Consider the following 25,709-nt stretch of genomic DNA (forward strand, 5'->3'; position numbering starts at 1 on the left):
TACGATGGTGTACTTCCTTCTAATGTGTTAGACTTCAATTTCGCTGGCCAGTGGGTAAGAAGCCATGTTATGGGAGCATGAACAAAACACTATTATACACCGTGATGGTTAATATTTATCATACCTGCGGTGGGGGGATGAAATGAAGTAGTGACCTGGCATCTTATAAACATTTTCAAATTTTTTTGTATTGACTCGGAGTAGACGGGTCTTCGATGACGCGTCTCAGCTGCTCGTTTAACAAATGCCATCTCTTCATGCTGTGAGTTTGGGTTGCTTATGACGTTCATATGGGAATGCAATGTGCGCCATTTCACCAGATTTGTAACGTAAATAATCTATAAGCCTATGCCAACACAGGAGAATACATTAATATGTTTCTAAATATGCAAACTGTTAATTCATCATGACTTCAAAATAAAAGCTTAAACCCTCATGAGTGTGCGTATTTCGATGTCCACGTGTTATTGTTCAAGGAATCACAGTGGCTGTAACATTTCTATCGTAAAGAAGTGGCCAAATATTAAAGGGATGATCTTTCGTGGATCTGCCATTAACAAAGTGGAAAGGGCAAACGTATGAAAATTTTGGCAGTTTCTCATGTGTCGCTCAAATACACACAAGAGAAATACATAAACTACTGCTATATTTAGAACCATAATAACGTAATTTAGCAGAAACCATTTCACATGTACTGCATTCGTGTTAGGCCTACACATTAAGCATGTGCATGCGAAGAACTCAAAATGACGATTGACCGGTTTATTCAGCAGATACATTGTTAACTATTTGACAAAAACATAAAAACAACAAGCAACTCGCATTGCCAGCGTATTCACACATTACAATAATGCTTTTAACCAAAGCCGACAAGCTTCTCGCAGCGTGTAGATCATAGGGCGCCCCACATCCACATTCAGCTCTAGAGGTGTATTATCATCAAAACAAATTTCTTGCAGGTATTTTTACGTTTTAACCAGCTATTATGGCACACCCTAACTGCCAACCCATTCTCACCCCCTGGGCGTCAAAAACTGAAGCATGGTCAAGTGCCTTCCGCGTTACAATGAAGACGTCGAAGGTACCCCTAGGCGTCACGTAGTTGACGATCAAGGAACTCCATTGACTCCAACGGCTTGCCTTATGCGTCAGATTAAGACGCAAAAGGCAAGGCGTCATTAAATTGACGATCAAGGAACTCCATTGATTTCAACGGCTTGCCTTATGCGTCAGATTAAGACGCAAAAGGCACATTTAGCCTGGTATAGTAGACCCTACGACATCGCAATTTTCTAAAGCTCGGGTAAGAAATAAATAGGCCTATTAAATTGATATTTTTCTATAGCCAAGTTTCTATAGCTACATACATTTATTTTTTGTTGTCTATAAATCCTCTTTTTTAATATTATCTGTAAAGACTTTTATCTGGAAGCTCCAGCAGCTCCAAAGCGTTAAAATCATGTTAAAATCCATAACACATGTGTATACATATATTTGCGTTTTATATTGCATAATTAAATGATTGTGTAGGCCTACTGTGTATACTTCTGACCTGTTTCTTATTGTAAAAATAAATAAAAATGAAATATTAAAACACACTCACATTTATATTTATAATGCTTAATGTATTTTTTTTTTACTGCTATTTGGTCTTTAGGCTATTTTTACATTTGATGCCTGGGACATTAATAAATTAATTATCAGCTCGCTATTAATCTTATCTGTAGAATATGATCACGTGTATTATCGATATTACGTGCTTTTACTGGTGTTCTTATGTTGGCCAATCAAAACATAACCCTTACACAAAACTCTTACACAAAATCAACAGGGTATTTTTACGGAGTAAAATTATAATTGTTGGTTTATAATTAAGACATTTAAAATATTGTATTTTAAAAAATAAAAACTTTTTTTTTTTTCTGGCATCTTCTCGCGGTAAATCCTGTCGCCACTCGCGCTTTCCAATGCTACACCTCGTCTTTGCGTCTTTGCACGGTAGGTTCTGGTACAGAAATTGCATAATTTAGATTAAAAATGTCAGATTCTGGAATCATTGTACTTTTTGGTGTATTATGTTCACACGTATATATGTATATATATATATATATATATAGATAGATATAGATATATTATTTTTTATTTATTTATTAATAATATAAGCAATATCCAAAACCTATTGACGGGTGCTAATGATACCTGATACTATGGTGCTATGTATATAACGTTAGTACTAATGGTACCAATGAGGCCTACGTCAATTTCAAGTTTTAGAATGTTAGCTAATACTTTATAATTTGAGGTTTATCAGATACTTTATGACCTGAGATTTGTGTCAGACTGCCATAATAGACGTTAACTCATCTGAATAAGAATGTTAATTCTTCGACTAAAGAGAAAATAAGATTAGGTTAAAACTATAATAACTTGTCATTAAAACATTTTATTCATTTAGATAACCTAAAATATCAGTACTATTTACAGTCAATGATATGTGAACATTAAATAATGTTATATTTTGTAATATTTTTCTTTGTTTTTCCATAGGCTATATAACGAACCCAACAGCACTTTTAAGAGCTTATCTATCCATCTATATATCAATCTATCTATCTATCTATCTATCTATCTATCTATCTATCTATCTATCTATCTATCCATCGTATCTATCTATCTCCGTTTTGATCTGTGTAACAATATTTCTCTATCTGTCGAGTGTCTATATAATTTCACATGATGGACTTTGAGTTAGAAGAAGAGCTGAGAAATACTGATGAGCTCCTTGAAAACTTACAAGTTCAAGAGGTAAGAGCAAGCTCAAGAGTTATCGTACAAGCATTGAGTTTAGTACATTTTCTTAAAATTGTCCTGTTGATTTTATTTTAAGTCACAATCAATATTAATTTCACCATGACTGTTACTTTATTGGTCAATAGTATGCAGTAAATAACCCTAACAAGACATTAAGTGATATTTCTTGAATTGTTGGCTAGTCATTTGTTATGCTCTTAGGGAAGACTGGGCAAAAGCAATGTGCAGCCTCTACCCTCACCCCCTACTGTTCAATGGAGAAAGAGGGACAGCCAAGGGGAAATAATTTACAAATATCCAAGAGCCAGAAGGGCAACTGTAGAACGTAAGTACAGTATAAGGTACTCACTGTATATATGTATATATACAGTATATATATACACAGAATCCATACTCCATATATGCTGTATATATATATATATATATATATATATATATATATATATATGTCCATACTCCATATATGCTTAATTGTTTGCTCTGCAATATTGAACATTATGTAAAATTGTGCTTCTGTTTTGTAAATAGGACTAAGAAGAGACCACAATGACCTTTCTGGTAATGTTTAGCTACATGAAAATTATGTTGTGTGTACAGTATGTGTATCTCTTTGTGTGTTTATTTCTTTCTCACAATTTTTTAGCTGGTCCACTTGTTATGGTAGATGACTTGAATGGTGGCCCTGCGAATGCCTCTGAGACAACTAGTATACACTGAAGCAACATATTGATTTGTGTTTGATATTTAAATAGACTTTTTTATTTAGATGTGAATAATTCCATCATTAGACTTTTAAGTGCATACACAGATATATACTTTTAGATGTAAATCTTTTAAATATTTTTATTAATTTGACTTAGATACCATTCTTGAAGAGCTAAAGAGGCTGTTGGACACTGAGGAAGGTGATGCTAATGTTATGCCAATTCAAGATCATCAACCTCGGTCTGCATCCAATGACTGGGCCATTAGAACTGAAATGAGGGAGGAGAGATGGAAAGAAGCTAGATCTTCACTTGTGGAGAACATTTTGAAAGGAGAGGATGCAAGTTCCTCATCCTGCCAACAGTGCAGATCAAATGCATCTATTGTGCGCTGTAGGGACTGTCTCCCTTACCCTTACCTCTGTGCAGGCTGTGATGAGAAAAGACTTGGTAGCTTCTTTGTTCTCCATAATCGGGATTCTCTTGTCTCAGGTTTTGTACAACCTTTACCTCGATCCACAGGATTCTGCCAGGAAGCTGGTCACATTTCTGTTAAACATCTTGGTAAGATAATGTTATGCTTAGTTGTATTATTGTTGTTTTATTGTGCTGTTAATATATCAAGTTTTTAAATATATCTTCTTTGTTGCACAGTTCGACGGCTGCCTGTAGAAATACCTGCCCATATTTGTGATTGCAGTAATGGGCAGTCCTTGTTTCTTCAGGCAGGCCCATGACCCTCATCACTATGGAAAGGAAGATGTTTGCATCATATTTTTTCTAATATTTATTACCATTTCCTTATTGTCTTATAATTTCATGTAGCTTGTTTTGCTCCTTTAGGCCGTTACAACCTAAGCATGCCTCATTTGTCCTGTGCTTCGTGTGGACATTCACGAGAGACGTCTTTGTCTCTTCAGAGGAGTGGTTACTGGCCTGGCAACATTCCTGCAAGTTTGCTGTTCACAACAGATGTGCTTGTCTCATTTCAAGAGATGAAAATGGCATCACCAGGGAAAGCATTTGTTAAAACTCTTGATGAGAAAACAATTCTCTTTGGTAGAGTAAGTATTTTATTTTTATTTTTTAAATTAGTTTTATTAACCACTGGCAAGTTAAATTACTATTTTCTTTTAAGGTAGTAGAAACATTCAGTGAAACATTTCAGTGAAAATTTTATACAATATGATTCTCAATTCAGCTATATAATCAAGAAAATGGTTTCTTTCTCAATATGAAAATGATTGCTTCTCTGTAGACTATGCTGACTTTATATGGCAATGATCTTTACACTAGCCTTAACTGATGTTAAACAGACTACCCTTTATGACTATCCTTTTAACCCTTTGGAGATTCCTTTAAAAGAATATGAGTAGCCTACTTTCAATACTACATATAATCAAACATGGTCTACCCAGTAAAACACCAGTATTACATGCGATTCATTTTGCAGAGTGGAAAAATATCAGCCAATGTCTTTAGCTGCAGTTTTAATGAATGGGTTGCAGCAAGATATGCAGTGGAAAAGATGTGCCAGGAGGAGTTTTTCACTTGTCCAGCATGCACTCCAGACATGCTAGCTGTATGTGTTGATGGAAATCGGAAACACTATCGGTTTAAAAACACAGCAAGGTACTTTTATTTTTTTTTATTTTTTTTTTAAATTAAAGTGATTTTCTTAATTTTGAATGATGTGTTAATATACGTTCTGAATGTGTTTCTTGATAGCACAGAGAAAAGGGGATTACTTGACCATGTTTTTATACAGAGTGATGTGGAGGTGTCTGACTTTGTGGACTTTGTCCGCAAAAACAATGATCATGTAAGTATTATGATTTATGTTGGCAGATATTACTGGATAATTTAATTTACAGCTTTTCTCAAACAATTTTACACATTCCTTAAACTAAATGTATTGCTTAGAAAAGAATTAAAAACACATGATGCCCTCTGACAACATGCTATGTGCATTTTACATTATGACTACTTCAGATATTTGTGTTCATTGTTTTAAAATTAGCTTGGATTGAAGCAGTTGGAGATTGTGTCCTTTTTTAAAGAACATAATATAACGGTTAAACTCAGTCAACAATATGTACAAAACATGGTGAGATGGATTTGTTTGTTTGAAGCATTAATCATTTTTGAGAAATCTGTAAACTCATTTTACAAAAGCTAAAGTGAATGTTCTGTAAATATTGAATCTTTTTTGTTGATCAGGTGTAATGTCCTGTGACTGTCACAATTAGAGTGGTCTATTTAGCATCTCTTTTGAGCTTTTTTTAAATGTTTATAATTTATATGATCTAGGTGTCGGGAAGAGGATTGTGTGGTGCATCACAATGGACAGCAGCAAAAGAATTGGCCAAGAAATCAAGCAGCAAACTGGATGAGGAGGGATTAGAGATTTCTGTCTGTCGCCATGGCATTCTGCTTGTGGCCTTAAACATGTTCCTAGGGGAAATTTTTGCTTACCTCCTTTTTCTACAGAAAAAACTTGCAGAAATGTCACAAGGGAGCATCAAATTCTTCTGTTCAGATGTAGCCTGCAAATACTTCCCATATCTCCAACGTGTGTCTAAACAGTGCCCCGAGCTGCTGTCTTTACTGTACATGCATCCTTTTCTGTCTGTGATGCATGCCAAAGCACACTCTTGGAAATGTTGGATCTTGGATTGTGTGTCTGGTGGTTGGCGCGAGGCTTAGAGCCACGAGCGCACTCCCATATAAAAAGAGCAAATAAAATATAAGATAAGGTGAGAAAATGGGTAAATAAGAGCAGGATTGCACTGTCTGTGTGTTTTCGTGTATCAATCCCGAGTGTCTGATAGGTGTAAACAGTGAGAGCTCGTGTGGCTGCTGGCTGGCACCGCTTAATAGAGCCACGAGCGCACTCCCATATACGTATAAAAAGAGCGAATAAAATATAAGATCAGATGAGAAATAGGTAAATAAGATCAGCATTGCACTGTCTGTGGGTTCGTCTTGTATATTAAAACAGTGAGAAATTTTGAGGCAGGCGCAAGCCTCACGAGACTGGTGCTCAGGATTAAAAAAAGCTGGTAAATAGTTGTAAGTCAGGCGAAAAGCGTTTGGTTAATGGTGAATATTGACCTATTGTGCGTACCGTTCTGGCTCCCGCTGGCTTTAGGGGATATGCGCTGCATTTGGTTTAAAGACATATATTACATATTGTGTAAGTTCGAGTGGCAGGCGCATATATCCGTGACTGGTCGAGTGGCAGGCGCATATAATGCAGTGGCAGGCACATATATCTGTGACTGGTCGAGTGGCAGGCGCATATAATGCAGTGGCAGGCACATATATCTGTGACTGGTCGAGTGGCAGGCGCATATATCCGTGACTGGTCGAGTGGCAGGCGCATATAATGCAGTGGCAGGCACATATATCTGTGACTGGTCGAGTGGCAGGCGCATATATCCGTGACTGGTCGAGTGGCAGGCGCATATATCCGTGACTGGTCGAGTGGCAGGTGCAAATAAAGCAGGTTTAAAAGCTTACTTCGCCAGTAATGCTGCATACTTCCAGACTCAGACGGTAAGTAGAAAGGTAAGGATTCTTCTCAGTACAGAATACTTTCGTCGGTGCACAATAGTGAACAGTGGTTTAAAATCTTACTTCACCAGCGATGCTGCACACTTCCAGACTCAGACGGTAAGTAGGACGGTAAGGATTCTTCTCAGTACAGGATACTTTCGTCGGTGCACAATAGTGAACAGTGGTTTAAAATCTTACTTCATCAGCGATGCTGCATACTTCCAGACTCAGACGGTAAGTAGAAAGGTAAGGATTCTTCTCAGTACAGAATACTTTCGTCCGCTCAGCTGTATCACGCTAGACTTCTGATAGAGAGCAGATATAATGACTGGCCACACTCGTGTAAGCAGGGGTTGGGCCACTTCTCAGCAAAAACACATCACACTCGTGTTCCCTACAAACCCACAGCAATGAATCAATGTATATAAATAAGGCAAAAGCACTGCAATTCACTCACACGTTAGGGCGGATCAGAGGCTTCAATCCATTCGTTACACTCTCGGGGGAGATATTTACTCTTAAGTTCCTCCTCAGCACACTCTGAAACACATAGCTTCTCCAACAGTCGGATTTACATTCACTGCATCGCATCCTCCTTGAGCTTTTCGAATATTCGTAAGATGAAACCAATTCACTTATCGTTCTCTCTCTCCCTTCGCAGCGCAGATTCAATTGAGAACTCAGTCCAGCAGATTCCCACGGATGAACTCCAATCCAGCAGACTTCAATGAGCAGCTTCCACACCCAGACAACTTCCCAGAATAAGCTTGTGTCCACCACTTAGTGATGTTACGTATGACACATATGTTTCACATATGCGACACAATTTCTTTTGAAGCCCCGTATCGTGGTTTGTATTGGTTTCCCAGAGTCACGTGATCGATGACAAATGAAGCCTCACTTTCTGTCCAATCACGTGCGCGTTTTGCTTTGGGTGTCAGAAGGCTCGAACCACAGATCTATCTTAACGAGTCCTTGTTGGCTCAGTCTGGTTGATGGGTTTGTGAGGAGAGTGCTGTACTTTGAAAGTTACATTTAAATAACCAAAACGAATTCTTTTTTTGTTGTTGTTGTGTCTTTTTGTTTTTGTAAAATCTTTTGGTGTTTTTTAGGTATTGTTATTGTTATTTGGGGTTAGGGTGGGCTTAGAGGAGAGGGGATAGGGTGTTTGGTGAAGGGTTTGTATTTAGAGCAATGGCAACAGCCAAAAAAAGGAAGACTTCCCCTATCTGGGAATATTTCTAGCTTATAGGTTCCAAAGTATGTATGCATTTCTAAAAAAGAGGAAGAAAAAATAAATATTTATTTATTATTTAAAATTGTTCTTATTTTATTGTCATATTTTATAATTGTTGACCGTTGATGTGTCTTATATTCAGTCAATGTACATGTACAGTCACTCCCAATCATTTTTTTTTTCTCATCACACTTCTGAGGTGGAAACCTTTGTCTTCTGTTGGACAGTGCTCTAGACCAGCACAAAAAGAGCTGAAGATCCACTCAATACTGGAGAATGCAGAAACATGTCTACCCCCATCTATATACATTGGCATTACAGTTTCTTTGTACCCCGGCCTCCTCTGTACCATGTGAAAGAGTGTTCTCTAAGGCTGGGGAAGTACTGTCTAAGAGGAGATATAGACTCAACCATGTGAAACAGCTTTTATTTCTTAATAAAAATCATTTAAAACTGTATCACCTTTCTGTCATTCCTGCAGTAACATAAGCACTATCACTGCCAAGTGTCATAAGCACATTTAATAACAGATGATCCTATCACACAATGTCCTTATTCACTATGTATATGTGTGTGCGTGTGTGTGTGTGTGTGTGTGTGTGTGTGTGGAGAGAGAGATAAGCCTGTATTAGGTCTTATTGAATCATATAAGCTCATTTTATATTTTGTCACACTTTAATGGGTAAAGGATTTATTTAATGGACAAATCAAACACAAACATTTAAGGCTTTTATTTGTACATATAACATCGAAACTATGGAGTGTGTTGTGGTTGTTTCATATGACAGAGCTTCTTACACAGGCTTCTGGCTGCTTTATTTTAAATAAGCAATAGATGGCGCTGTTCTCTACGGAACCCCTAAAGGGACGTGGTGGTGAAAAAAAATTAGGATGGGAGAATTAAAAAAAAAAAACTTTTGCGTTCCCCCGAGAGACTTTGCGTTCCCTCGCAAAAGTTTTGCGTTCCCTCGCAAAGTTATTTGCGTTCCCACGCAAAAACTGTTGTGAGCTCGGACAGACACTTCCTGTTTAATGTCCCGCTGGCAGTGCTTCAGAGCTCCGTACGTTACTGGAGCGTTTCATAGTGTTTGAACTTGGACTCAAATATAAAGAAATGCGGTCCGTGCTTACCTCAAGGAACTTCCCGGATCAATATTCTTGAGCTAAACGTTATTAAAACACAAACGACACCTATTTACAATCACTGTAACCTAGACAACGAGCTACAACCCAATTTTCCTCAAAACTAGCTTTATAATATAGGCTAAATGGATCTTTATGTGCAGGCGGCTGAGAGACAAGTCAACCATCTGCAAAGTGCAATATAACCCAACAAACGACTGCAGCATCAACTCATATTCAAAAATACAAAAATAGTCATTAACTTCAATGTTACAAACTGTAGTGCCACCCAATTCAGCTTACACATCAATGGTGACCCACTGGTCATACTACACTGCTTTTGCACATTTTATATTATGAAAAATATTCAATAACTCCACTGTAACACACCAAATTTAGTTCACACATCACTGCTCTAATATTGGTTATACAACACTTTGTCTTCCAAATGCATAACTGTAAATGTAACTCTTATCCAAAGGAAGAGCAAGAACTCATAAGAATGTAAATGTATTTAGATTCTTATGAGTTCTTGCTCTTCCCTGGGAATCGAACCTATGACCTTGGTATTGCATGCACCAACGCTCTACTGTTTGAGTTACAGGAAAGCTAGTATGGGAAGTAATTGCACATACAAAATAAGTAGGCCTATTATTTACACAAAATTATATTGGTACTGTGCGCAGCTAGTTAGAATCATAGCTTATGCATTATATTTGCTTACTGAATTTCGATCGCATTACACATAACAGTGTGAAGTTATTGATTTTATTTCATAAAAAATCATAACAACTATGCTTTTTTAAAATCAAACTAAGTATTGTAGTATAACCAGCAGGAGAGTGGTGATGTGTGAACTGAATTTGGCCACAATGTCATAGTGAAGCTATAGAATATGTTTAATAATATAAAATGTGAAGATGGGTTTGGGATTTGAACTTTGCCGACGGCCCCTTATTTGGACTTGTCTCTCAATCGGCTGTTTAGAGATAAATTTATATTATGAGGAGAATACGCTACGTGCACAATAGAACTTCCGGTTAACTTCCGTGTGTTGAGTGTGCGGTCGACTACTTCCTGTAGGTCGTGTTGTTGTAGTGGAGATTTTCCGGAGTTGCTTCGGAGTCCGCAGATCGGTTCGCTGAGGAAAACGATACACTTCGCCAGAGAGTAAAGGAGCTCGAACTACAAATTCAGGCTCACCAGCTGCGGAGTTGTTTTGGACTGAAGCGCTTTGCAGGATCGGATGAGGACATCCGATTTTATACCAGGTAAGTCATAATAAAGGTGTTTTGAATAGCAGGAAGCTGATGTCTTGTACCATATTAACAGTGATGGACAAAAAATCATGCAAGTCATGTACTTTAGTGAAAGTAAAGATGGGCTACTACACATGTAAAATGTTGCTCTACTAAAAGTCCACCTTACAAGAGGAAGAGTATTTTCCTTCAAGTACACATCAAATATCAAAAGTAAAAGTAATGTAATTTATGACTAACATAATGATATGTTCAGGCCCAAACTTGTGCTACCTACAGCACTCAGTCAGATACGTAGACACAACCTTTCATTGTCTTTTCTTCATGTAAAACAAATGTAGTAAGTAGAGTAAAAATTATCATGTGTAACTAAATTAGTCTACCATGACTAACGACAATGTTATTTTTGTGTATTTTGTTTAAAAGATTCCATTCTTATGACCACCTGATGGCATTCTGGAGGCTCATCGAACCAGCAACATCAAGGATGATCCGTGTGGCAAGAGAAGCATCGGCCTCTGTGGCAGAGAAGACAACGTCGAACAGATCAACTAAGTTGCCGCCCATAGATGAGTTATTTCTTTTTCTAAATTATCTATCAACCGGATGCGCACAGAGAGAGCTTGGCCACCGATTTAACATCCATCGGACAACAGCCAGCAGGATCATCACAACTAGGGCTGTGTTGAAAAAATCGATTCACCAATTCTGAATCGATTTTCATATTAATTTCTAAAGATCGATCCGTAACTCAGAGGATTGATTTAATAAAAGGCCTACATTTTCCCCGTTAACTTTAACTTGCTGCGTCATTGAATTCACGCATGCGCGCGAGGTGGAAGGACATTACAACAACGGACAAGGCGGTCAGTAACGTTAAGCAAGCGGTTGCTTTGAAAACTCCAGAAACGCTCAAAGCTGCGATCTGGCACAATTTCGGGTTTAGAACAAGCAATGCAGAGAACGAACTGACAAAAGCAAAGCAATTTGCAAAGCCTGCCAAATGGAGGTGAAGTATTGTGTAAATACTACTAATCTCAGGAACCACATGATGCGACATCATCAAGTCATCATATCCAAGCCCGTCACCGGACCGCAACAGATGACACTGAAAAAAACTCTACAACTGGAAACTTATTCTGCACGCTCTGTCAAAATAACTATGGCGATTGCTGGCTTCATTTGCAAAGGTATGCGCCCGTATTCTGTTGTTGAGAACGTGGGATTCAGGCGGCTAATGAAGGTAATGGAACCAAATTATGTCATTGTGTCAATGCTTTTTTCAAAAACACTTATCTAAATCTTGGAGATCGGATCAGATCGAATCGAATAATGATAATCGATTCAAGATCTTGAGAATCGGAATCGAATCGATTCTTGAAATTTGAATCGAAACCCAGCCCTAATCACAACCTGGGCCAACTTTCTTTACTGTGTACTGGGAGCTGTGTGTATCTGGATGACACCTGAAGAAATCACTGCCAACCTACCTCCTGAGTTCAAGGAATATGCAGACACTCAGGTCATTGTTGACTGCACAGAACTGCGGTGCCAAACTCCATCCTCACTTGTGCTACAGAATGAGGTGTACTCGCACTACAAATCACACTGTACCTTCAAGGCCATGATTGGCATGGCACCACATGGTCCTCTGACATTTGTTTCTGCACTCTATGGGGGCTCTATCAGTGACCGTGAGCTCTTCAGATTGTCGGGCATCATACCTCGCCTGTCCCCTGACATGGCTGTGATGGTGGACAAGGGCTTTAGGGCAAGCCTTTAGGGATTTACATTAGCCAACTTTTCACTGTAGCTTGTATCTTGTGCATCTACCAAAATGGACCTCTGGTCAAAGACTGGAGAGAACATAAGAGCCAGGTAGAAATCTGACTGTTTGCTGCATGGCTGGCTGCTCCTCTTCCTCATTTTCCTTTTTTTTTTTACAAACAATATACTCATTCACACCACAATTTAGTTTTAGTTTACATTTACTGACTGTTTTAATAAATAAATTATTTATTTGAAATCTATATTAACTTGGTCTCCCTTTGTGTTGTTTGAGAAGCTGAAGCATCAAGAAAAATGAAGTGAAAAAGTCCTATATGGTCCTATAGGGATCTCTATTGGAAAGATGTAGTCATTGCAGTTTCTCACTTTAATTATAGTTTCTAAAGTTTTTCCACAAACCTGCAGATGGCAGTATTCTATCCCTAACACAGCAATGTCCAAAAACAATTTAGATTTAATTAAGATCGTCATTTAAGTGATTTATTCTTTAAAAATTAATTTTTCATGAGCCAATTTATGGCCTAGTTAAGTAATTGTGCAGTAAATAAACAACTTCCAAATTCGCCTGCACATAAAGATCCATTTAGCCTATATTATAAAGCTAGTTTTGAGGAAAATTGGGTTGTAGCTCGTTGTCTAGGTTCCTGTGATTGTAAATAGGTGTCGTTTGTGTTTTAACAACGTTTAGCTCAAGAATATTGATCCGGGAATTTCGAATAGCCTATTTGAATATTGCCAGCATTTCTTTATATTTGAGCTAGTATACGTTGTTTTTCAGTTCATTTATCAGATCCGCTTTTACTTCACGGAGACCATGAAATTGCGCCCTGATTGTTTTATTTTATTTTACAAAAGCACAACGTTTTCTTGTTATTGAGAGTTTACACAAATAAAAGTGGATGCGAATGATGTATTATTCTTTTCTGTATGACCAGAAATGTAGTATTTTAAGTTGTTTCCACTGTTGTTGATAGGAGAATTCAAGTGTTCGCTCCGGCGCCTCCATGTCATGCAGCGCGCTCTCCGCAATAATGGTGGAATATGTTGGAATAGAGTTGACGATTTAATATGAATGATTTGCGTCAAAATCTTGTGTCTATTTGTGATAATCCTAGCCCTTTATTATTATTGTCTAACCTGTATGACTGACATTTGACGAAGTGCTTAAATGTTCCTTTTTTGTAAATCGGTTTGGATAAAAGCGTTTTTTATGTAGCCTTAATAGGGGATTTTCAACTTGATTCTCAAAAAATTTCAACTTTATTCTCGAAATAATAAAGTCTTTTTTTACGTTGCGGTTCAGGGCTTCCGTAGTACGACCCCTAATCTACTCCAGTAAAAAAAAAAATCTGGAGGATGACCCAACACACACACACACATACAACTACACAAAGTTTAACACTTTAAGACACTTTTATGCTGATGTGTACAGCCCATCTTTCAGAAGTCTTAAAAATAGGAAGTTAACAAAGGATTAGGCATTGCACTCAGCTAAATATAGCGGTGAGGAAGCTCTCAAATATTTAGCGCACCGGTCGTCTTCTGATAAATTTAGGTACTGTTTGAGGACACGACATTAAGTAAGTAAAAATATTTAATTTTGTACCTACATGACTATTAAAATGTCTTCATAAATTAGGCAAATGTGGCATCTGTGCTCCATAAACAGTTAAATTAAACAAGGTTCAAAAATGAAAACAATGTGATTTCAAAACAATTCTGATCAAAATGTATACCCAGGTGCTGAACTTTGATGCAGAAATGGTTTTCTGTAGCTGTTTATTGTCACTCTTTCTCTGGCTCAGAGGTTAGTAGAATGAAAATGGAAACCTGTGCGATCACTGATAAGATTAAAATAGACATTAGAGCTATTATATAAAATATTTTAATTGGTCACTAAATGTCATATGAAAAATGATATAATATAATTTCTTTTACTGAATCACTCTTCTTTCAGTATCAACTGCTAATGCTGACGGATGGAACAATGATGTGCCTGCATCAGTGGTGGGTTTGTCTGGCTCATGTGTGGAGATTCCCTGTACGTTCAGCTACCCAGCAAAGGGAAAGACATACACAAGATTTACAGGAGTCTGGACCACAGGGGATTATGAACCAATAATATACCATACGGATTCCTCAAAAATAACCGAGGCATTCAAAAGGCGCACCAACCTCACTGGTGATTTGCACCTAAACACATGTTCTTTGAAAATCAGCTCTCTGCGTAACAGTGACACTGGCCCATTCATTTTCCGGATTGAGATTGAAGATTTGGACAAGTACACCTATGCAGCGAAAAAAGTTTCTATAACAGTGAAAGGTAAGATAAATTTGATCAATAAAATGATTGTGTTCAATCACTGTACTGAATTAAGTTACACAATTTAAGTGTTGTCCTGAGATTAAACAGCAAAGTAACTATAAAGAACAATTATAAAGAATCAACATTTCCAGCCAATAACATGTTTTATTCCAGATAAACATTTTTTTTTTTTTAAAGTGTAAACTAATGTTTGAAATTAAATATCCTGTTAAGTCTTTAAATATTAAGTATTTGATGATGTGATGTGATGAACACAAAGAATACAAAAATCTAAATGATTGTTCAAAGCATATAGGTTCAGAAACAGAAAACAGCACAGCCTGTTTTGTTTACGGGGTTAGCGGTGTAATGGCTGCATTACTGCGGTACCGTTGTCACACTGAGGTTTCCTCAGGAACAGACTGAAGACTCTGATTAAACATGCAAACTCCAACTTTAAAAAAAACTCTGACACAAGCTGACAGGCACGGAAAACACACATTAATACAATAAAGACTAACCAAGATTGAAAGCAAGGGTGCATCTAAACAGCAAACAGAAACAAGATAATTAATCAGACACAGCTGGGACAAATGAACTCATAATGACAGTAACCATAGAGAAAAAAGAGTTGCGTAAACAGAACAAATGAACACAGGAACTGGTCAAAAATACAAACTGAAAATCCACACACAAACTGAAACTTGACATCCGTAAGCTCTATCTGCTGTCAGAGAGTCGATGTGCATTTTTTATACAGCTGTGTCATTTATCATGCATCTGTGTTGTTTGGATTCTAATTAAATGCATTCTAAAGACCTAAATAATTCGTAACTTTCCGGTGTATTTTGAAGTGCCCACGACATCCATTTTGTGCATGTTCAATATTGTGATATATCGTATTACAGTAATGGCACATCTCCATCTGTGTGTCTTCACCAGAGTCACCAGAACAACCTACCGTCTCTGTGAAAGATGAAGTGACATCAGGGAAGTCAGTGATTGCTACCTGCACTGTGTTACATTCCTGTCCATCAGACCTTCCTCGTATCACCTGGAGCCACGATGGCAGTCCATCGAGTCCATCGCAGCCGCAAAGTCAGGGTCAATGGAAGGTTACATCTTACAACCTCACCTTCACTCCTTCTAGAGAAGACCACAATACAAACCTCAGCTGTTCTGCAGACTTTAGAGGGAAGACCGTGACAGGCTACAAAAAGCTCAATGTTAAATGTAAGTCTGCTATAAGCGAGTGCAGGACTAATAAATGATCAGGCACGAATACAAATGTTTGTTTGTTTTTGTTTGCTGTTAATAGTAGTGCAGATCGATTAATCACATCTAACATGATGTTTTATTAACAAAGTTCGTGAGAAACACGTTCAAATTGCCTGTCCAATCAGTACAAGAGGAGGCCAATATATATATATATATATATATATATATATACACACATAGCCGACTCACCTATGTGTTCCTCAGCAGTTCTTCGCATCCCTCCACCTCCCAGATTCCTCACGCTTTCCTGGTTACTATCCTAACCAGTGGTATGGGGGGAGTTCACTGGGTTCAGAGCCCTCCCCTCGGACAGCACGCCAAATAAGCATACTTTTTACTTTTTCTGATTATCTGTAAGAGTGAACTTGTGAAATACACTCACATACATAGGCCTACATACACACATTTATGTTAGATGTGATAAATCATGTTTGATCGATTTGACAGCACTAGTTAATTGTTTTAGGACTATTAGGATTATAATGGTTCTCAAGCTTTTTGACTAAAAGCTCCCCATCCAACACAATAGTCGAAGCCCCTCAAATTAGATGTTTTGTATGTGGTATTTCTGCTGTAAGTATGACAGTGATGTTTGTTCTTTTAAGGTGTAAAAAAAAAATCTGTAAGCATAGGCTTCAGTATGCCAAATAATTAACCACAATTAATTTTGTGATTCCAGATGTTTCAAGAACTGCATTTTCCTCAAAATTTTATATATATATTTTAATATGAGGCCCAGTGCACCCCAGACCCATGGTTCAGAACCACTGTCTTAAAAATGCATGCTAACTTAACCCTATAACATCTAATTGTATCATAATAGTCAAATTTCAAAGCGCTCTAAATTATCAACACGATCAAAACTTGGCTGAAAAAAAAATTATGAATTATATTTGTATGCATTTTATCTAATTATTCTACTGTAAGTTCTTCACAAGTTCTTTTTAATATACCTTACATGTTATCAGAATTTTATCTTACTATTTTGGCCATATAAACAAGCAAATTGTATATGCACGAAATTGCATATTTTTGGTCAGTTTGTGACTCTGAATAAAAAAAGAAATGAAAGAACAGACAGTTTTTGACATTTGATCAACATTTTATCTCAATAAGATCCTCCATATGATGTAAACGTGGTGACTAAACCCTCAGTGAAGGAGAACGACTCTGCAGAACTGACCTGCTCCAGTAACAGCAACCCTCCTGCAAACAGCTACCAGTGGTTCAGCTTAAATGGGATATTGCTAGGAAATGGACCCACTTATAAACTGGAGAAAGTGACTCGGCACACCGAGGCTATTTCCTGTACAGCCATTAACACAGTGGGAAGAAACAGTTCTGGTCCTCGAAAAATTAAGGTGCTGTGTAAGTATTGAATATTTTTGACAGTCCCTTTAATGATTGGAGAAAGTACTTTTTTAACCTGTAAAAAATTACACACATAAGCTTTGAATTTAACTATTTACACCTTGAAGGGATTTTTAATGATTTCATGTCTAAGGGGCATACTTAAAGGTAATGGCTTGTAACCGTACAAAAAAACAAGATATAAACAAGTGCATGGTATCCTATAAAATTTTTAAAAACTAAATGTAGGTTTGGAAAAAGTGATAAAATTTATTAATTTATTTTGTTATTTTTGATGATTGACATAGTGACTTAAAGTATGTATGAAAGCTCATAAAATCAGGTTTGGACTTGTTAACAGTCATGTCAACTGCATATGAGCCAAATTTTGTGTTGATATCTCAGAGCAAACAAAAGTTTTGGCATTTGGAAACATGGAAGCTGATTATCAAAAGTCCCCCCCAAAAAAAAAACTCTCCAAACAAGTGATCTGTGTTTTACACAAAATAAGAACTACTTACATGTGTAAATGCCACAATAAAACATAAAACTATTTATAATTACAAAGAATAAGTAACAAGTAATAAGATCCTGGTTGATGAGTGATGATCTTCCAGTGCTGTTTAAGCTGTGCGCTCCTATTCTATGGCACAATATCAGCCCAATCCAAGCACGCTCCAGCTGTAAAACAGTGTCCAATTGTTCTCTACACATTGTCCCACCCACTTTACTCACCAACCTCACCTGAGATCCAGTTTCCATTGGTTGAACTTTTAAATGACACTGCGTCGCGGTACATTCACAAAGGGCATCGGCATTAACGCTTCTCGTGAACTTTGAATGGGTGATGTCATGTGTTGCCGAACTGAATTGGGGGTTACGTTGCATCGCGTCACTGGCGTTGCTCAGCGCCAACGCTGGCGTTAGCCAATCAGATCACCTATGTAGATAGCCTAGCGCAGATGTAACGGTACGGATCCACTTTTGTGACATTGCGACTGAAGCGTGGTGTTGCGACGCCTCCCATCATTTGTACATTGATGGGCGTTCCTCAAGTTAACGCTATGGGCTTGGTTTTGAGCCAGTGAGTAATGTTGTGTTTTTAAAACATTTGCTCGAAACTAACCTAACTTCTTACCTCTCGAATTTAAAAATTTGGAGGGAGAAGTGATGTGTATAAATATGGATTTCGTTGAGCTCTACCTCCCGAGGAAGAAGCCACGTCGTTGCCACTGGGTTCACCCTATCCGGAGTGAAGTTGCCCGGCGGGAGTGTGGGGACTACCACCGCCTTGTGATGGAGCGTCACACTTGTGATTTGAATGTGCTCTACTTCTATTGGATACTCGCGTCACGTTCAATGGATTAATTTGCATAAAGATGGCCATCGGACAGCTTTTTGACACGCAGCACTTTTTCAAATGCAGCACCGCCTTCCCGGGATGCTTTGCGGGCGCGTCAAAGTGACTTGACGTCACCCATAGGAATAAAGTGGAGTGCGGCGCGACAGAAGTGTCTTACGGACAAGTGGATCCGTACCCTCAGAAAATTCATGCAACACCAAAAAAAAGTTATGCGATTGGCTGATGTCACTATGACGGTCCCATCAGCACCAAGCTTCAGACATGCCCTCCGTCAAGCGTTGACTCCAATGCCCCGTGTGAATGCAGTCATGATCACGACGCGTTGGCTCGTGGAAGTACTTTAGCTTTAGCCTTATAAGCATGTCTTGTCACTCCATGAGGATTTTCTCAAGATCTTTGTGTCATGTTATGTTGTCAATTTAGTAGTCTACAAATCACGTTGATGAGGTTGATGTTTGGGCTCATTTGAATCAGGACAATTTGAAGTGCGTTAAAGTTCGTCAAGTGGACGAGGGCAAGTCTTATCAATTTGTACTCTTCAGGCAGATCCATTAGACCACAATGCAACAGGATTGTGATGTCACAGCAGGTCGAGTTTAAGTTACCCCCACCCCAGAACTCTATTGTATGATATTGTAGTTATTTTGACATTTAACCACATGGAACTTGTAGCACCTTAAAATGACAGTTTTTTTTTACACTGGGGTGGAAGTAGCAAAAAACAGATACCGTGGGTGTGGCGTCAGGCCTTTGAAGGCCCGGATTGGCTAATCGGGAGCATCAGGAGAATTCCCGGTTGGCCGGTCTGTTTTATTGGCCAGGAGGGCCGGTGTTGTTATGGCACTGAGTTGAACGCTTTCCCTATATAAAAGAGCGACCAATCGACGAGTCACCATGGAAACAGACGCTAAGAAAAGGCGCGCCATACTACTTTCTTCTTCTTCTTCTTTTGTTTAATGTCAATTTACATACTTCATGAATATCTCCTGAAAAAGAAATGTCCTGTGCCAAAAATAAAAATAAACTATGAACAGATTAACTGTTTGAGATGATTATATATATATATATATATATATATATATATATATATATATATATATACAGGTACTTCTCAAAAAATTAGCATATTGTGATAAAGTTCATTATTTTCCATAATGTAATGATAAAAATTAAACTTTCTTATATTTTAGATTCATTGCACACCAACTGAAATATTTCAGGTATTTTATTGTTTTAATACTGATGATTTTGGCATACAGCTCATGAAAACCCAAAATTCCTCAAAAAATTAGCATATTTCATCCGACCAATAAAATAAGTGTTTTTAATACAAAAAAAGTCAACCTTCAAATAATTATGTTCAGTTATGCACTCAATACTTGGTCGGGAATCCTTTTGCAGAAATGACTGCTTCAATGCGGCGTGGCATGGAGGCAATCAGCCTGTGGCACTGCTGAGGTGTTATGGAGGCCCAGGATGCTTCGATAGCCGCCTTAAGCTCATCCAGAGTGTTGGGTCTTGCGTCTCTCAACTTTCTCTTCACAATATCCCACAGATTCTCTATGGGGTTCAGGTCAGGAGAGTTGGCAGGCCAATTGAGCACAGTAATACCATGGTCAGTAAACCATTTACCAGTGGTTTTGGCACTGTGAGCAGGTGCCAGGTCGTGCTGAAAAACGAAATCTTTATCTCCATAAAGCTTTTCAGCAGATGGAAGCATGAAGTGCTCCTGATAGCTAGCTGCATTGACCCTGCCCTTGATAAAACACAGTGGACCAACACCAGCAGCTGACATGGCACCCCAGACCATCACTGACTGTGGGTACTTGACACTGGACTTCAGGCATTTTGGCATTTCCTTCTCCCCAGTCTTCCTCCAGACTCTGGCACCTTGATTTCCGAATGACATGCAAAAATTGCTTTGGACCACTGAGCAGTGCTGCTTCTCTGTAGCCCAGGTCAGGCGCTTCTGCCGCTGTTTCTGGTTCAAAAGTGGCTTGACCTGGGGAATGCGGCACCTGTAGCCCATTTCCTGCACACGCCTGTGCACGGTGGCTCTGGATGTTTCTACTCCAGACTCAGTCCACTGCTTCCACAGGTCCCCCAAGGTCTGGAATCGGTCCTTCTCCACAATCTTCCTCAGGGTCCGGTCACCTCTTCTTGTTGTGCAGCGTTTTTTGCCACACTTTTTCCTTCCCACAGACTTCCCACTGAGGTGCCTTGACACAGCACTCTGGGAACAGCCTATTTGTTCAGAAATTTCTTTCTGTGTCTTACCCTCTTGCTTGAGGGTGTCAATGATGGCCTTCTGGACAGCAGTCAGGTCAGCAGTCTTACCCATGATTGCGGTTTTGAGTAATGAAACAGGCTGGGAGTTTTTAAAAGCCTCAGGAATCTTTTGCAGGTGTTTAGAGTTAATTAGTTGATTCAGATGATTAGGTTAATAGCTCGTTTAGAGACCCTTTTCATGATATGCTAATTTTTTTAGATGGGTTTTGGGTTTTCATGAGCTGTATGCCAAAATCATCAGTATTAAAACAATAAAAGACCTGAAATATTTCAGTTGGTCTGCAATGAATCTAAAATATATGAAAGTTTAATTTTTATCATTACATTATGGAAAATAATGAACTTTATCACAATATGCTAATTTTTTTAGAAGGACCTGTATATATTGAAAACGGTGTGGTGTAAACAGCCCCTAAAAGTCCATGAAAACTTAAAATAACTGATCACAACTGACATATCGTGACATGATTGAGCTTAATTTGCACTGAACCTAGTCCTTTAAGCTGTGCTTCTTAACAGCAATTTACTTGCTAAAAGTCCATATACGAATACACTTATATTATCCAACTGTATCAGGCGGCATACACTTCTTCTACGTAAATACCAACTTTAATTGCTTTGAAAAAAGCATCTTAAATAAAATTTATGTTTGATAAAGACAGACCGTTGTTGACCTAATAAAAAGACATTTTATCAACATTAATTTCAATCAGATCCTCCATATGATGTAAACGTGGTGATTAAAACCTCAGTGAAGGAGAACGACTCTGCAGAACTGACCTGCTCCAGTAACAGCAACCCTCCTGCAAACAGCTACCAGTGGTTCAGCTTAAATGGGACATTGCTAGGAAATGGATCCACTTATAAACTGGAGAAAGTGACTCGGCATACCGAGGCTATTTCCTGTACAGCCATTAACACAGTGGGAAGAAACAGTTCTGGTCCAAGGAAACTTAATATATTGTGTAAGTATGTGTGAAGGTTCAACAATCAATGTTTAAATTGGTATTGTTAGTGAAAGAAGATTACTGGTTATGATTTAAGATCTATCTTTCATCTATCTAATTTAGATCCTCCTGAAATGAAAAACGAATCGTCTTGCCAGGGTGCGATTTTGACAGTCTGTGTCTGTAATGTGGACTCCAACCCTCCCAGCGAAGTCAAGTGGTTTGGTCTTGATTCCTCGCAAACCTTCCCCAGCTCCAGCATCAAACAAAATGGGTCTCTTACCATATTCACCGTACAGAGTTGGCAGGGTTTACCCGGGACTGTCCAGTGCTTTGCCAATAACAGTTTGGGAAGCTTTTCTATCACTTTGGAAGCTCCTCAAAATGGTAAGAATTTACATCCAGTCTTTTTATAGCACTCTATCATTGTTTTAATGCAGAGGGGAAAACTCATTCAAATATTTGTTTGTTTCTTTTCACAGGCATAATAATATACATTGCTGTTGCATCAGCTATTTTAGTTGTTTTATTTGGCGTTTTGGTGTATGTTGTGAGAAGACACTGGTAAGGCTCTCTCTCTCTCTCTCTCTCTCTCTCTCTCTCTCTCTCTCTCTCTCTATCTCTCTCTCTCTCTCTGTGTTGTTCCTCATTTGTTCTCTGCCAACTTTAAAATACCAATTTTTCTTGCAGTGGGAAAAGAGCTACACAACAGTATGCAATGAAGAATGAACAGAATGAAATGAAGACAAGCCCAAAGAGGTCTGATTTTAAAAAGTCTATATATATATTTTTTTTTTTGAAAGTCTGAATTTTCAGCATCATTACTCCAGTCTTCAGTGTCACATGATCCTTCAGAAATCATTATGTTGATTTGCTGTTCAAGAAACATTTCCTAATATTATCAATGTTGAAAACAGTTTTTACTGCTTAATATGGAAACTGTGATACACTACAATTCAAAATATTACTTAAAATAAATTAAGTTTCATTCAGCAAAGATGCATTAAATTTATCAAAAGTGACAGTAGAGCCATTTATAATTAGCTCTAACAGTAGAGCATTGACGCGTGCAACGCCAAGGTCATGGGTTTGATTCCTAGGGAAAGCAAGAACTGATAAGAATGTAAAAATGTGTACCTTGAAATGCAATGTAAGTTACTTTCGATAAAAGCACCTGCCAAATGCATTAATAATGAAATAATGTTACAAAAGTCTTGTGTTTTAAATAAATGCTGTTCCTTTGAACGTTCTATTCATCAAAGAAACCTTATACATAGTTTCCACAAACTTTTGAAGCAGCACAACTTTTTTCAACATTGATAATAATAAGAAATGTTTTTTGGCATAAAATCATCATATTAGAATGATTTCTTAAGGATCATGTGACACTGAAGACTGAAGTCTTGTTCACAGGAATAAACTACATATTAAAATCAAACATCACAACAAACACAACAGTTATTTCAAAACCGAACTTATACTATCCACTGTATTTCAGAACTCTTACCAATGATTTTTTTTATCTAACATTTTATGCAAAGCAGTAAAGAAGAGAAAGGCTATGATGAAGATATTTACACAAACTGCCCGAACAGTCGTGATTATGACAACTTGGGGGTAAGTATGAATTTACATCAGTAAGAAAACACTGTTTCACAACTAAGAAGTCTGTTTGAGTGCAACAATTCATTAGACATTTATAGGAGTGTTGATTTTGTTGTGACCTGAATGTGTTGTGGGTGTGAAAATCTACTGGACTGAATCAGCTAGCTGTTAGAACTGACAACGACACATTTAAGAATCCTGCATGCAGACACTAATATGCAAAAGCTATGACTTTAAAATAACACTGCATGTGTCTTAACCTTTATAATTAAAATGTATTATTTAGTGAACCTAAATAATCTTTTTTGTTTAAATGTCTAATATATTTTGCATTTTAATATTTTTTTTAATTAGCATCATGTGGGACCATTGTCATGTGACAGTGCCTTGGAAGATGAATCAGTCTATGCTAACGTTTGACGAAATTGACACTTGCTGCCCTACCAGAAATGACAGAGGCTGAGAAAGACCAAAAAAGGCAAACAAATCTGTTGACTGATTATGCGCTGGACATGTTCAATGCTAAAAAAGGTCTTGCAACTGAAACTAAAAAAAAAAACTTGCTATGTGTTAATATCATATATTCGAAAGCTTTTAATATACAAAGAATATACTGTAGGCTATAAGCCCAAATATGTTTATATGCATAATTTATAGTTTCGATTTAGTTTAGATATCAAACTGAAAAAATACTAGAATTACAGTAGTAAAATATTTGAAATGCCTGTAAACTAAAATTATGCAGTAAGAACAAGTTAATACTGCATTCATATATTCATATTAGTATTGGATGGCTTGGATGTTAAACCAATTCCTCATACTGTGCAATCTCCATTAAGCTGACTATGTTAGAGTTTGCTTTTATGTTTAATTCTATTCATTGTGATGCTTTCCTTCATTTTCTTTTCCAAGTAAAATAAAGCATTTTCAAGTGTAGGCTATACTGGACACTAGTGTGCTTGTGAAATGATTTTAACAGCAGTTGGCACAATTTTACACCACCTGTTTATGGTTTCATTTCCTTTTCTTTTTTTTGTAACAAAACAAAACTAAACTTATTAAATATTTTCTCATGAAATGAAAGTGAAAGAATAAATGTTCAAAAGGTTTTTTGTATCTTGGGGGATTGGAGAGGCTGTGGCGAGAGACAGGAAAAGTATAGTTGGTTTCATGTTGAAAGGGTGTTTGTTGTTGTGTTGTTTATCTCACAGAATGCATTTTAAAATTAACATGACCACCTGTAGTGGGACATCTACTCACCTTCCGATAAAATTGATATATTTCACATATTTGCAATATTTGGAGGGGACTTACGTGTTTAAAAAGTTGTTGTTAAAGGGATAGTTCACCTAAAAATGAAAATTCTGTCAGTATTTACTCACCCTCATGTTGTTCCAACCCCGTAAGACCTTCGTTCATCTTCGGAACACAAATTGAGATATGTTTTATTAAATCTGAGAGCTGGATCACTCCTCCATAGGGTTCTAAGGGATTGAAACTTGCCGGCTCCGAAAAGTTTGACATCGTTAAAATAGTCCAAGTGACTACAGTAGCTCAATCCTAAGTTTAGCAAGCGACAAGAATACTTTTTGTGTGCAAAAAACAGCCAAAATAACTACTTTATTTCAACTATTAATTTCCTTCTCTCTTCACTGTTGAATACTCATCACTTTTTGAAATGATGACATTGTATCAAGGCTTTACAAACTCCTTAACCAACATTTATCATTAACTTGGTAAACAGTCAACTTACATTTGTTTATTGACGCACGCACAGACCCGCTTGCACCTTCGTTGAGTCACTCTCGATCGCATGCGCACGTGACTCAGCCTTCCAACAATACACAGATTTTTCAGACAATGTCTGTCAACACTTACTACGGCACAAGGATGTTTTTCCATCTGGGGCTTTGGGCCCCCCTCCAAATGGTCCCTAACACTTTAAAAACAAATATGATGTTTCTATGTACAATACATAATAAACAATACAAATTTGTTTTTGTTTAAAGCAGCAGTAGGGAGTTTTGAGAAAATGTTGACGTAGCCTGAAAATTTGAACAAGCACAACTTACAGGTCCAACCCCCTTGCTCTC

General features: G+C 37.6%; 1 protein-coding gene and 3 long non-coding RNA genes across 4 annotated transcripts; all 4 read left to right on the forward strand.

Moving 5' to 3' along the window:
• Nucleotides 1-2,714: 2,714 nt before the first annotated feature.
• Nucleotides 2,715-3,369, forward strand: LOC143715675 (uncharacterized). Its single transcript, XR_013195858.1, has 3 exons — nt 2,715-2,805; nt 3,013-3,136; nt 3,340-3,369. It is a non-coding gene; the product is annotated as an uncharacterized LOC143715675 (long non-coding RNA).
• Nucleotides 3,370-4,994: 1,625 nt separating this feature from the next.
• Nucleotides 4,995-5,947, forward strand: LOC143715587 (uncharacterized). The gene is made up of 3 exons (XR_013195825.1): nt 4,995-5,147; nt 5,244-5,337; nt 5,826-5,947. It is a non-coding gene; the product is annotated as an uncharacterized LOC143715587 (long non-coding RNA).
• A 4,584-nt stretch (nt 5,948-10,531) lies between these two features.
• On the forward strand, nt 10,532-12,721 carry LOC143715588 (uncharacterized). The gene is made up of 2 exons (XR_013195826.1): nt 10,532-10,703; nt 11,118-12,721. It is a non-coding gene; the product is annotated as an uncharacterized LOC143715588 (long non-coding RNA).
• A 1,223-nt stretch (nt 12,722-13,944) lies between these two features.
• LOC143715925 (myelin-associated glycoprotein) lies at nt 13,945-24,566 on the forward strand. Its single transcript, XM_077207828.1, has 11 exons — nt 13,945-14,059; nt 14,220-14,286; nt 14,437-14,802; nt 15,727-16,017; nt 17,179-17,430; nt 21,778-22,029; nt 22,135-22,398; nt 22,494-22,575; nt 22,702-22,770; nt 23,556-23,628; nt 23,971-24,566. The coding sequence occupies exons 2-11, from the start codon at nt 14,241-14,243 to the stop codon at nt 24,034-24,036; spliced, it is 1,761 nt and encodes a 586-aa protein (XP_077063943.1). The 5' UTR covers nt 13,945-14,059; nt 14,220-14,240; the 3' UTR covers nt 24,037-24,566.
• The last annotated feature ends 1,143 nt before the right edge of the window (nt 24,567-25,709 follow it).

The sequence above is a fragment of the Siphateles boraxobius genome, unplaced genomic scaffold, assembly GCF_051911475.1.
Source record: "Siphateles boraxobius isolate OS27281-9 unplaced genomic scaffold, OSU_SipBor_1 6, whole genome shotgun sequence".
Lineage (NCBI taxonomy): Eukaryota > Metazoa > Chordata > Actinopteri > Cypriniformes > Leuciscidae > Siphateles > Siphateles boraxobius.

Coding starts and splice junctions, on each gene's coding strand:
- LOC143715925 (XM_077207828.1), top strand. CDS start 14,241: ATGGTTTTCTGTAGCTGTTTATTGTCACTCTTTCTCTGGCTCAGAG. Junction 22,030..22,134: donor AAGGAAACTTAATATATTGT/GTAAGTATGTGT, acceptor TATCTAATTTAG/ATCCTCCTGAAATGAAAAAC. Junction 22,399..22,493: donor TTTGGAAGCTCCTCAAAATG/GTAAGAATTTAC, acceptor TTCTTTTCACAG/GCATAATAATATACATTGCT.